The 12,776-nt window shown below is 43.9% G+C and overlaps 1 protein-coding gene across 3 annotated transcripts in view; it reads right to left on the reverse strand.

The window, feature by feature from the left end:
* The window catches only part of CORO6 (coronin 6), a 328,718-nt gene that overhangs the window by 56,926 nt on the left and 259,016 nt on the right, over positions 1-12,776 (reverse strand). For 2 of the 3 annotated variants that reach the window (XM_085649228.1, XM_085649229.1), the window contains exons 6-7: positions 10,746-10,865; positions 4,390-4,494 (exon numbers count right to left, since the gene is read on the reverse strand). In XM_085649228.1, the coding sequence (XP_085505354.1) occupies positions 4,390-4,494; positions 10,746-10,865 (225 nt within the window). The remainder of the gene's footprint in view (positions 1-4,389; positions 4,495-10,745; positions 10,866-12,776) is intronic. The other variant, XM_085649230.1, reaches the window with a different exon arrangement.

Below are 12,776 nucleotides of genomic sequence, written 5' to 3' on the forward strand. Positions count from 1 at the left end.
GTTCTACACCCAGTGGAGAAGGTATGGAACCTGGGCGTTATGTTTAATAACAAGTTAACGTTGGAAGCTCAGGTTAACCAATTAGTAGGAAGCTGCTTCGCCATGATACAAACTTTGCGAAAGATCCTTCCGTTAATGCCTTCTCAGGCACGAGCATTAGTGGTACAGGGCACTATACTGAGCAGATTGGACTACTGTAATGCGCTGCTACTTGGGTCCCCGAACTATCTATTAGAGAGATTGCAGCGAATGCAGTCTACAGTGGCCAAGCTAGTACTAGGTTGGCCGAGAGATGCATCATCCTCTCGGGCTTTGTCGGAGTTGCATTGGCTCCCTATTAGACTTAGAATCCAATTCAAATCCCTCTGCTTGGTGTTTAAGGCCCTGCACGAGATTGGTCCTGTCTCCTTGCAGAGAAAGTTTGTTTGGTATACTCCAGGGAGATGCTTGCGTTCTGCATCGGCAAGACTGGTGAAAGTACCTAGAATCGAGAAAGCTAGATCGGGTGGTAGAGCTTTCAGTGTGATAGCTGCCAGACTTTGGAATGTGCTCCCACTGGAATTAAGACAAGTCAACGATCTCTTCCTGTTTAGGAAGAGATTAAAGACCTGGCTATTTCCCAGCCCCTAAGATGTTGTCTGCTCTGTTGGTTCTGCCCACACTAAAAGTCCTTATGTTGTTTTAGTGCCAGGATGCCTGCAAGGTGATAGTGCGCTGTATAAGTAATAATAATAATAATAATATTTAGGATTTTAAAACGTCCTCTTTGGCGAACCGAGAGCCAATGCAAGGTTTAAAGAGTCGAAACCGATGGGGTATGGGAGGGGAGGTTAAGAACAAGTCTGGCAGCCGTATTTTGAAGGATTTGAAGTTTGGAAAGCAGATCTTGGTTAAGTACGGTAAACAGGGCGTTACCATAGTCAAGACGACTAATGATAAGTCCCTGGACCAGTGATTTCCTAGCTTCAATGGGTAACCATTTAAAGATTTTTCGGAGCTTACGCATAATCCCAAAACAAACTCCGAGCACCTGATTAATATGGGCTTTCATGGCCAGGGAGTTATCGATGGTAATACCCAGGTTGCGCACTGCTAGCTTGGGCAAGGGACAAGTGCCCAACTCCGTGGGCCACCAGTCCTGTGTCAAGAACTGCTCAGCTTTTCCGAAGAGAATGACCTCAGTCTTATTTCCATTCAACTGCAACTTATTTAAGCTCATCCAATTGTTGATCTGGACCATGCAGCTCTTAAAACGGGATTGAACACCATCCTGGTCAGAGTCACAAGTAACAAGCAACTGGGTATCATCAGCATACGAAAGAGTCTCAAAACCGTATGATCTGATGATACCCGCTAAAGGTGCTAAGTATACATTGAACAGCATGGGACTGAGAATGGATCCCTGCGGAACCCCAACCGTTACTGGATGGGTAAGGGAGACCAATTCATCTACAAAAACTATAGTGAATCAGTCAGCCAGGTAGCTCTCAAACCAGTCCAAGGCCTTCCCGCCAACACCCACCTACCACAGTCGATGTTTCAAAGTTCTGTGGGAGATGATATCAAAAGCCGCAGACAGGTCCAGGAGAACCAAAATTGCAGATTCTCGTCTATCCAGGGCAAGCCTGATGTTATCTACTACCTCGATAACTGCGGTCTCCATACTATGAGCAGCACGGAAACCTGATTGAGAGGGATCAAGAAGGCCATGTGTCTCAAGATGGGCAGTAAAACGTTTGTTAACTAAATGCTCCAGTACCTTCCCAAAATAGGGGAGCAATGAAATGGGGCGGTAGTTTACTGGTGCACTGGGGTCAGCAAAAGGTTTCTTAAGAATTGGCTTGACCTGAGCATATTTCCATCTCTTCGGAACCTTGGCTTGATTCAATGACATGTTAAAAATGGTAGTTAAGGCATTTGCAAACAGCGGTAAGATTTTGGCACAGGAACGGGGAAGAAAAGGATCGGCTGGGGAGCCGGATTTAATCCTACTTAGACTATCCGTTACTTCAATAACAGTTATAGGTTCAAACTCCGTTAATAAGGGGGCCTTATGAGATTCCAACAAAGAGGGAGACTTAATCACATTAGTGATGTGATGACTATGGTCATCAACCTGATAAGGAAATGAGGCATATATTGTTTTGATTTTATTATCAAAAAACGAAGAAACAGAATCGACCCACTCTTGCATAGGCGAAAAGGAGGATTGTTCGACCTGAGGGACGGTAAATTCCTTCAATATTTTATAGAGTTATTTACTGGAGTGTGCAGCGTTATTTATACGCTGAGTAAGATAGGTCTTTTTGGTTAATTTGATGTTGTTTATATAAATTGAGTGAAGGTACTTATAATTCCTGCGATGTTCCTCGGTTTTGGTTTTCCTCCACTGGCGTTCGGCAGCTCGACTTATTTGTTTATCAATTTTTAGTGCGACATTAAACCAGGGTGAGGCATTATTTTTTACTTGAACCCTAGTAAAAGGAGCCGCTTTATCCAAAGCCATTGTAATGGAGGATTCAAAGTTACTGACAGCGGAATACACCGTGTCCACATGACCTAGTGATGGAAGTTCAAAATGTGCTAGAAAAGTATCCGTAGTTAACAGACGGCACGGCTGGATCAAAATACTTTTATTCAGACCAATTTTCCTATGTATATTTATGGGCACACTAAATTTAAAAATAGAGTGGTCCGTCCATAATACTGAGCAGGGAGATTCAATAATCGGTTTGGGGGAATTCATGAGTATCAAATCTAATGTGTGTCCTGCTGAATGGGTCGGGCCGATTACCCTCTGTGTTAATCCTAATGTGTTCATCGCCCTGATTAAGTTGGCCGAATCAGGGTCCAGTTGTAACTCTGCGTGATAATTATAATCCCCAAGTAAGATAAAATTATCTGCAGCTAATACATGTGGCGCGATTGTTTCCAGCAGATGGTTAACAAATTGCGTCTTTGGTCCAGGAGGTCTATCTATCAGCGCCCCTTTCCAAGTTTCTGAGTCTGGGATGTCAATATTAAAAATCAGAATCTCTAACATCGTGGAAGAAGGTGATTCTAATACTCGGATCCCTGAGGGGGCCCTGGTAGCGACTGCAATGCCACCACCTCTGCCCACTTCTCTGTCGAGCCTTGTCAAATGGTATTGAGGAGGAAACGCTATGACAACACTCGCTGAAGATGAGCCATGGAGCCAAGTCTCCGTTATAAAACATATTCCTGGTTTCTCTTCGTCTAAAAGACTCCAGAGTTCAAGAGCATGTTTAGGTATAGACCTGGCATTTATATATAAGGCCAGGAGAGGGTTAGGAACAGCTTTTGTAGCTCTCACACGGGAGTTCACTGATTCATGAGTATGACAAGAGACAATTGACCAGTTTTGAAAAAGAAATAGATTTGCCATTGACAAGCTATATTGGTACCACTCATCACATTGTTACTATGGAGAATATCCCCCAAGGTCTTGTGCTCCACCTTGTCTGAACAGTGTAAAGTCCTAAAAATGCTGAAAACGTGAGTGTTCATCGCCTTTGAAATGCACGATGCCTGTTTCTGTTTCCCTCTAGATCTATGGTGGCTCTGAAATGCATATTCCTCTCCTTCCTCCAGAGACTGACCTTCCTGCCTCCCATTTCCCTTTCCTCTCTTCCCACACTGACACCGCCCAAAACAGTTACCTTCCTTCCACACTACCTCCTCCGCCATGCACACAATGGCATTTTCATCTCTATGGACATACCAACCTCTCTCTCCTCCACACATCTGCTTCTCCACGTCATGCACCCACTAATCTTTCCCTCTAGAATTATAGTGATGTATCTCCCTTACAAAGACTGATGTTCCCATTACTCTTCCAAGCACAAATTTACCCTTATCCACCCTCCACTATATGTGAACTCTTCTCGAGATACACACAAAACAGCCCAGCCTCAAACCGCAAATTGAAGTGCTGCCCCCACACAATTTATCCCCCTTGCCTCAACAAACTGACCTCTTGTATTTCAATATAAATAATGGTCACCTATGGCATGTACAGTATAAATGGTAAATGATAACACCTACATGTCTTTAAATCCTCTCTCCCTATGATGTACTTTATGTGCCTTCATTAATACTCTATTTCTCCCACACGCAGAATAAAGTCTGGATTATCTTTCACTGCCCATCAAACACCTGCGCATGCTGACAATCTGACCTGATTTACCCAACAATATGCTACAAATTCCATGCAAAACTTCCACTGTAAAATCGATAAAATGTTTTTGAATGAAAGAAACCTCCCTATAAGTGCACACAGATACATATATTTGAATGTCAAGCTCTCTTTTCAGATGCATCATTGCCCTATAAGCACCTCTGCACTGCTTAGTCATGGCCAGGCTTTACCTTTCCACACAAGTAGACTATATTGGAATCTGCATCATAGAATGGCAGTAGGATGCCATTGCTGGTATCCATTTCTTGCAGGGCGATGGGCTCTTCAAAGTTAGACTGCGCTCAAAAAAGAAAGAAAAGGACAACAGTAGCATTTTAGAAACCAGAGCTGACCCCACATCAAAGACATCTGTTAGTAGCAAATGCATTCTTGAGCCTCTTTTAGTGTCTGCAGTGAACACTAATTAAAGGGATTGCTCTTCTCAAAGCAAGGCAAAGTAACTGCATACCCTTTGTATATCAGACGCCCACTCCACCCTAAAGCACTGCCTTTCTCTGACTTGCAGACTTGAGTTCAGTCTCTGATAGGTCTACTATTCAACACACATCAGAGGACACCGTCAACAAGCGGTCCTAATATCCAAGCGGATTTGTACTAATTTAGAATCGTTAGACATAAGACGATTGGTGAAGGTTTCAGTAATGGTCCTTTCTTTCACTAGCTATTCACAAAGATTTTTGTCCAAGAAGGTTTGACTTACTCCTTTCTTATGTGGCAACTACTCTTGAATGTCCAACAGAAAGAAACTTTGCGAATTGTCCCATTGACTTCTCCCTTGAATGGCTTTTGTCAGAATGTCAGCTTTTGAGCAAGCATTACAGCACTGGGTTGATGAGCCACAAACTGTGCCTTTACTCTTGTTATTAGCTGATTCAGAAGAGATGTTGCAGAAAAGAGAACAATTAACCTTCTGACATAAGGCACCCTATTGCACATTCAACATAAACTCAATATGAGCCCTAAAAAGCCAAAATGAGGTCAAATAAGCTAAAACAAACAGCACAATACCACACATGATTCTCCCTTGTATTCGCACTGGATGGCAATTTCATTACATGGGCTTTTCTTTTGAATACTGCAGTGAATGTCTAAAGATATGCTTCTCTTTTACTAGCCTTACTTTACACCCACTCTAGGTCCTGAAACTTTTATTAGGCTAATAAAAGCATTTAACTACTGTAATATAATGCTTAAGCTTTCCAAGTCTGACAGAGTGTGTAATTCAGACAGTTTCTGTACTCTGTTTATGCCACCTCTTATTTTGTTCTCACATAAAAAGCATGAAGTCCTGCACTGTGGTTATGCTAGTAGTTTGTTTTTGATACACCTGGCATGTTGATGGTATTCCGATGAAATGCCAGGCAATCACCTGGCAGCCTCAATGAGAATGGCTAGAGCAAATACACACTGATGATCTTTATCAACCAAGATGTACTGAGCTTAGAGGTCAATTGCATTACAATACATTTCCCATCAGTGACCCACCATCACTCCCATCATGCACTGTTCACACGCCAGCGCTTCCCACCCATGCAAACACACAGCACTGCAACCAGGAGACAGGGTGTGGCGCCATTGTCAGCAGACTGACCTGTTGGATGTGGTAGTAAGGGATGGACGTTCACTTGTTTGGTAGGTCATTGGTAGGATGTTTATTCGTTTACTTATGCATGGGTTTGTTTACCTTGCTTGTTTTCTAGATTAGAGCAGTGTCGGTTATTCTGCCACTTCGCCGCACCAGCCCGCTACGCAGAAGAACCGCCGGGAATTCTGATCGAGAAGCTAGGTGTTGTCCAGTTGTGAGTGTCACTCCCACACACAGACACACAACTCTCGGCCACCAGGGTACATGACATCATTGTCGGAAGTTTCAATTGATTTGCATGCTTTTATTGATCGTTGACTGCACCTCTTCGTGATGGGGCATGGAACTAGGTAATGTAGCAAGATTACGTCATCGGACGCACCAGTGAGTCCACATAGAGACACCATACATGAGCAGCTGTTGTCATGGAGTAATGGTCAGCAGAAGACCAGGCTCTGGACTCTTGAAGGCGCAGTGTTCAGTTTCCATATTGAATTAGTGTTAATGCCTTTCACAACAGACCATGGACGTCATTTATGAGTCATCAGGGGTCACAGCTGCGACCCTCGGTTTACTCCTTGCTGCCCCTGGCACTGCCTTTGTGACCCCTGGCCTTAGAGGCGACAAAATCAGTGGCAAAAACACAGAGCCGGCCGCGCACTCCTTGTTTTCTGATCATTTTTCAGTATACTATTGGTGAATAACAGATGTTTCACTATTAGTGTAATAAAAACTGGTGCACAATTAGGAGGAACGGGACTTTGGTGCCAGCTTAGGTAAGTCAAAAACTGCCTTTGAATGAATGTTGTGAGCATGCCTGCAAGCGAGAGTGTGTTTATGTGAGAGAGCATGTGTATTTAGGAGCATGTGTGTATATATGTGAGCCTGTGTGTATGAGTGAAAGTGAGAGTTAGAGAAAGATAGTGAGTGAGATGTGTGATATTGAGTGTCAGTATGTATGAGTGAGTCAGAGTGAGTGACAATGAAGTGAGTGAGGTTGCTTGACAGCAAGTGAGAACACATTAGTGTAAGAGATTTTTAGAGAGTGTGAGTGAATATGAGTGAGTGAGGATGTGATGTTGTGCTTGTGAGTCTGTCATTGGCTCTGGCATGCTGAAAATAATTCTTGAAACACCCCAGGTGTGGTCCTGCCATACTTGAGGCAATTCTTAACATGTCAGACATCTGTGGTACAATACTGACACTGGCAACAATTCTTGGAATAATGGCAACCATGGTAAAATACTTTCACTGGCATACTAGAGGTACTTATTATGTATGGGCGCTCATGGAAACATGCTGCCATACTTGAAGAAATTCTTAGCATGCTCGCACCTGTGGCAAAATGCTGGTACTAGCACATTGGAGGTGATTCCTGGCATAACAGAGGACAAACTGACACATGGGAGGGTGGCAACCATGACAAAATTCTGACCCTGGCATACAGAGGTATTTTTTTTAAAATGGTCACCTATGACGCGAACAACATAAATGGCACTTTGCTGGCATTGGCTTATAGGGGGTACCCAAGGCACATGGCGCCCCCATTGCAAAATGTGTGCCTTGGCACAATGGAAGTACTTTTTTACATATGAGTGCACAAATAGCCCAGTTTGAAAAATGGGGTCAACTTCTAGGGATCATCAGGTTTCGGTGGCTTGATACACCATGAAAGAAGGTGAATAGTAAACTAATGTACTTTCAAACCTATGGCGTTTTAGCATATTAATGTGAAAAATGTGTTATAAATGCATTATTACATCCCGATCTTTTCACAATTGTTTATGGAAGAGAATATGGGAGAGGAACCCCTTAGAAAAGGTTGGACGTACTTGCTCACTACAATTCAGGACAAGTATTATGCCCCAGAACGTTCAAAGATCAAGCAAGCACCATAACATGGGTGTTATCTTAAATAGACATTTGTCTATGTTGTGTTGTTACATTACTCATGAAACTATTGTGAAAATATTGCAATATCAATTATTGTTTTGTGATTTTTGGGAGGACAGCGGTCAGTGTTTTCTTCATTCCTGTGTCATTTCTTTGAATGACGGGAGAAACTCCCTCCCACAACTCGCCTTTTCTTTTCCGGTTTGGGTTTCGACAGCACGGCTGTCAGACATATTGCTAACAACATACACATAGTGGGCTTTAAGCCTGCAACTTTCAACCACTGGCTTACTTCAACCAGCCTCGTTGAGCCATTTGATTGCGACTTTGACAATCACGTTTGGGCTCAGCCCACAGGAGTATTTGCTTCTCACCTAATGTTATTCGTTGTTTGAATGAATCCTTCTGCCTACACTCCTGTGCTCGTGCTGAACTGCATGAGGGACCACTTTATAACTAGGCGCCCTCAGTCCGCTTTTCCTGGACGCCTGCACTACATGCGTCAGCACATTACACCCAGGTTTTCTGGGGGGGGGGGGGGGGGGTTTGTCTTTGCCAATGCTTGTTTCTTTTTTAGTCTTGACAGTCTCATGTTATAATTTCTTCAATAACATGTAATACAAATATGTACAAAGAGAAAATTGGCTTTGGGTCAGTCACACATAGCCATTGTTTTTCATGTGTATTTCATGCTTTGCTGTTCCTTGGATGGGCCACCATAAAGGCCATGGCATTTTGAGGATGGGTCCATTGTGCCATCGTTGTTGTCAGTACGCTTTGATGATCAAGTCGTCCATATTGTAGACTGCAGAAGTTACATGTATCTTGAGACCCAGCGTTTTTCCTTGATGCACCCACACATCCATTTGGTTCACTTTGCTGTCATGATAACATGTCGCGTGTATGTCTTGTTTCCTTCACAAATAAAGAGGTTCCCACAGTTGGTCTTTTCTAGGGAAGGAACGACAATACTGGCCCTTTGCTAAAATAATCTACTACACAGTATTGTGCTATGTATGTCCTTAAGTTGATACCTTCCTACGCAAACTTCATCTTCTGACTCCTTTTTATAATTATTTTCATAGAAGCTACAGCTTAACTCTGCTAGTGCAGGCTGCTCAGGAAAAAGCTCATACCCCAGCTTCCATATTGCTGTAGTCCAAGATGTTAATTCAGAATCCGACATTATTTCGGAGACACCTGGGGAAACCAAGATAGAGTTGCCCCACTAGAATCCAACCATTCCACTCACAAAAAAACCTGTGCATTGTCTCTGCAAATGCTTTCAACATGTTTAACTCCTTGAATTCATTAGTTTTTACCTACTTGCACTTCTCCAATATCTTTGTGTCTTTCCACGTTCAGGGCAAATTGCCAACCTCATTGTTCAGCACCATAATTACAATTTCAGGCTTTTGTTGCCAAAGTAGGGCAGTTTTGAAGCTTTAAAAAATAGTTTAAATTATTGCAAAATGTGCCAAGCTTCTTTTTTTCAAATGATTCTATGATTAAATATTCCGATGCTACGGTCTGGGATATTCCTTCATGACCCACAGACAGGTATTGGCGAGGGATCGAAGCCTTTCAGCACAAAGAGTTACAGCCCAGTGGCTGACACTGGCAGAGCATAAGCAAGGGCAGGAACAGAATGGCACCCCCAGTAACAAGCACTGGAAGAAGATAAGGCGTGTGCGGGATCCGTCTCTACCTCAAGCGGGGAAAACGGAGAGGTGATACAGAGTGTTTGGGACAGATGCTGACCCCCCTACACAGGCACGGAGCAAAAGAGCCTCCTCAATGACAACCATTAAGAAAGGATGGGGAATAACAGGGGAGAGGATGTGGTGTAACGGCCAGAGCAGCCAACTTTAGAGCTGGGGAACCAGGTTCGAGTCTGAACATTGGCTCAACAGCCTGTGATTCTTGGCAAATCACATAATCTCCCGGTGCCTACCAAAAATGAATGTGTCCTTCTGTTTTGCAACCGGTGCTCGTGTAAAGTTCTCTTATACCTTTGGGTTGAGCTCACACTATATGAAACTGCAAATAAAATAAAAAAAAGAATAAATGAAGAATGTCCCTCCCAAGGCTACACACTAGGGGGAGATAAGGAGTGTCAAGAGACAGACATTTACCCCAGTGACAGGCACTTGCGGAAGACAAGAATTGTTAGGAACGAATATGTGATGTTACAACGCGATCATTTAGATCGCAGTACGTTACATCGCGGTTACTACAACGCAAGTCGTTACAACGACTTGCGAGGAACTGATTTTCAGTGCCAGTCATCAGTAATGGATGGGGATGAGGAGTGGTTGGAAGGGACAGGCGTTCACCCCACTGACGGGCACTGGGGTACACTGAGAGCTGTGTGGGACAGATCCGCATCCACAGGGATGGATATTGATTTTGGGTGAGTGAAAAAGATCAGAGACCATCCAGCACCTCTTAGAGTAAATTAAAAATGGGGGCATCATGAAATGGAACATTTCTGTAAACTTTCTGTTACCGGGTCATCGCATTTACACTGTGGGTGTTGTGCCAACACCATCAGCCTGGGTCCCCTATGCAAAGATGTAAAGAAGCTACAGAGCGCCTGATTGGTGAAAGACAGATTCTAGAAAAGATAAAAATAAAATGGACAGTTGTTGAAGTCAAGTGATGGTTCTAATAACTTTGAAATAAAATCTGTATCATAATTCCCTGGGTGGGACTGGTACATTTGATAGACTCTGGGTGAATTTTAGGAGCTGCACTGCTCTCATTGATATGTGTTACCCACAGAGGTTTTATGGTTTCATTACATTGTGTAGTTCTGTTTCCTTTCTATCTTTTCCGCATCCTTCACCGCAGTCATAATAATGTCATAATCAAACTACAGTTCCCTTGAGTGTATATTATATTTTGAAGTGTGTGGTTTGCCCTTATAATGTATCCATAAAACAAGAACAAGCAAGATCCTACAGCAGGGCCCTCTTGGGGCTGACACTGCAGGGCCCTGAAGGTGACAATGGCGCGCACACCCCCTGCCGTGACCCGCCCTTTTACCGGGTCCCAGAGGCCCAGCTCCCGCTGACTCATTCGACTGAAGCCTGTGGTAAAGATGTTTCCATCTCGGGTGAAGATAGCCCTCATCGGCCGCATCCCGTCGTGGGGGGCAAACTTCTCCTAGGGGAGGAAGACGAGTTATTTGCAGTTACAAAATACGAGGAAGACACAGAGATGCCCCACTCAGGCGTCCGGGGCAGAGTTGGCCACGTGCTGCACCGCGTCCCAGGTCACAGGAAGTCCAGAATGCATGCGTGTTAATGTTATCATCTGTCATTCCCAGCATTCCAGTGGGCAGGGGGGCTCACTCCAGTGAACTCTAGCATGGACCCCCACCCCTCTTCTTCCGTTGTGCCCAGCGTGCTACCTGCGACTAGGAAGACACAACATCGATCAGGGGAGAAGCCCTTTCTCCAATTGTGCTGTAGATTACAATGTACATTTAGGTACAATATACTCACAAATGTAACAGCAAATCACCCCGTCCTTAGTCAGAAGTGCTAACTAGGTCAAGCCCTTGCAACAAGATAGTTGTATAAATGTGACCCCGTGCAGCAGTGTTTAGAGCCATGTGTTGGAGAGTGTGCTCTGGTTGTGGGTCGAGGAGTGAAATGGGAAAATTACCTAAGCACTTTAAAAACAATTTTTACAATTTCACAACTCAAAATAGGGGACTGTATTTCTAATGAAGAACAGAGCAAAAGATGTCTCCTGTTGAGCTCATGACTCTGACTGAAGACCAATGTCCACTCCAACCACTGGTCTAGTATACCTTTTTATGAATGTATATGTCTATGCATTGTACTAGATGACATACCCCTCACTACTGGTCCTGAAGAAAGCAGCTATACCTCTACAGAAGGAACGAGGCTGAAACATGTCGACCATCACAGTACTATGACAGGTTTAATACACTCCTGCTATAGGTTTCGCTCTTAATCCTAACCCTGGAATGCCCCAATAAAGTATTTGATGTCCTCGGAGCTAGTTTTATTTCACATACACTTCCCGCTAACCCTTGCACACCCTTCACCACACCCTGCTCATCTATAGGTTTTATTATACCACTAATTCTACATTACAACATCCCTGAGCTCCTGCCTCTCAGAGAGGGGGTTGTAGCCCGGTTTGTGACCAGGTTCACATTGCGAGGAGGTTACCCTATGATGAAGAACGCCACCTTCTGGTGGGTGAGGGGAACCGTCCTATAAAAGGGACACTCCTGCACTCCTCTGCTACCTCCACCAGATCCAGGGGCCCAATTGTATTATATGAAGACCAATGCTCCCAGCCATTTCTGTAAAAGAAGATTGAACAATTTCAGGAAGGTCAAGGGGTTTCAGCTGATTGCCTATGGGGTAATTTAATAGCCACCCCAACAAACTGAAGACTAGGAAATGAGATAAGTTAACAGTTTGCAGATGTAAGGATAACACCCGATTGTTGAGGTCAACAATGCATTCCACTGGACCACTTGCCCAAATTCACCACCTACATTCAGTATTGACTTTGGTATACACATCCTTTTCCTGTTACCTGGACATGGCGATGCAACAGGGGCGTTCTTAAACTCTGTGGCAAGGAACCGCAAGCAGACAACACTATGAGGAAACCAAGATGGCGGGTGTGATTTTTCCTCTGGCTCATCAAATAATTAAGCCGTTTCATAGAGTGGTTAAATGGTGAATTTGTGATAAGAAAGTGTAACTATTTCATGATTACGCAGGGACACATTTTAATCCAACAGTAATGTTTTGAGGATTCATATTATTGTCTTTTTTTTACCTTTACGAAAGGTTGAGCAACAAACCAACATTTCTTGTTGGCGGACCAGGCGGAGGGAAGAGCACAGCATGTGCACTGCACTCAGTTGTAGACCTTTGGCATTTTGATTGTGCCGCCTGCATACCCTCAGGGGTCTTTAAGATGGCTGCTCCACCAATCACAGATCGAGAGGGCCCTGGGCTACTGGGAAGAATAGAATTACCGGAAGGGAGTGATGAGGCACATGGCACGTGGCATCTGGTTTCA

This window comes from Triturus cristatus, chromosome 3_2 (assembly GCF_964204655.1).
Source record: "Triturus cristatus chromosome 3_2, aTriCri1.1, whole genome shotgun sequence".
NCBI lineage: Eukaryota > Metazoa > Chordata > Amphibia > Caudata > Salamandridae > Triturus > Triturus cristatus.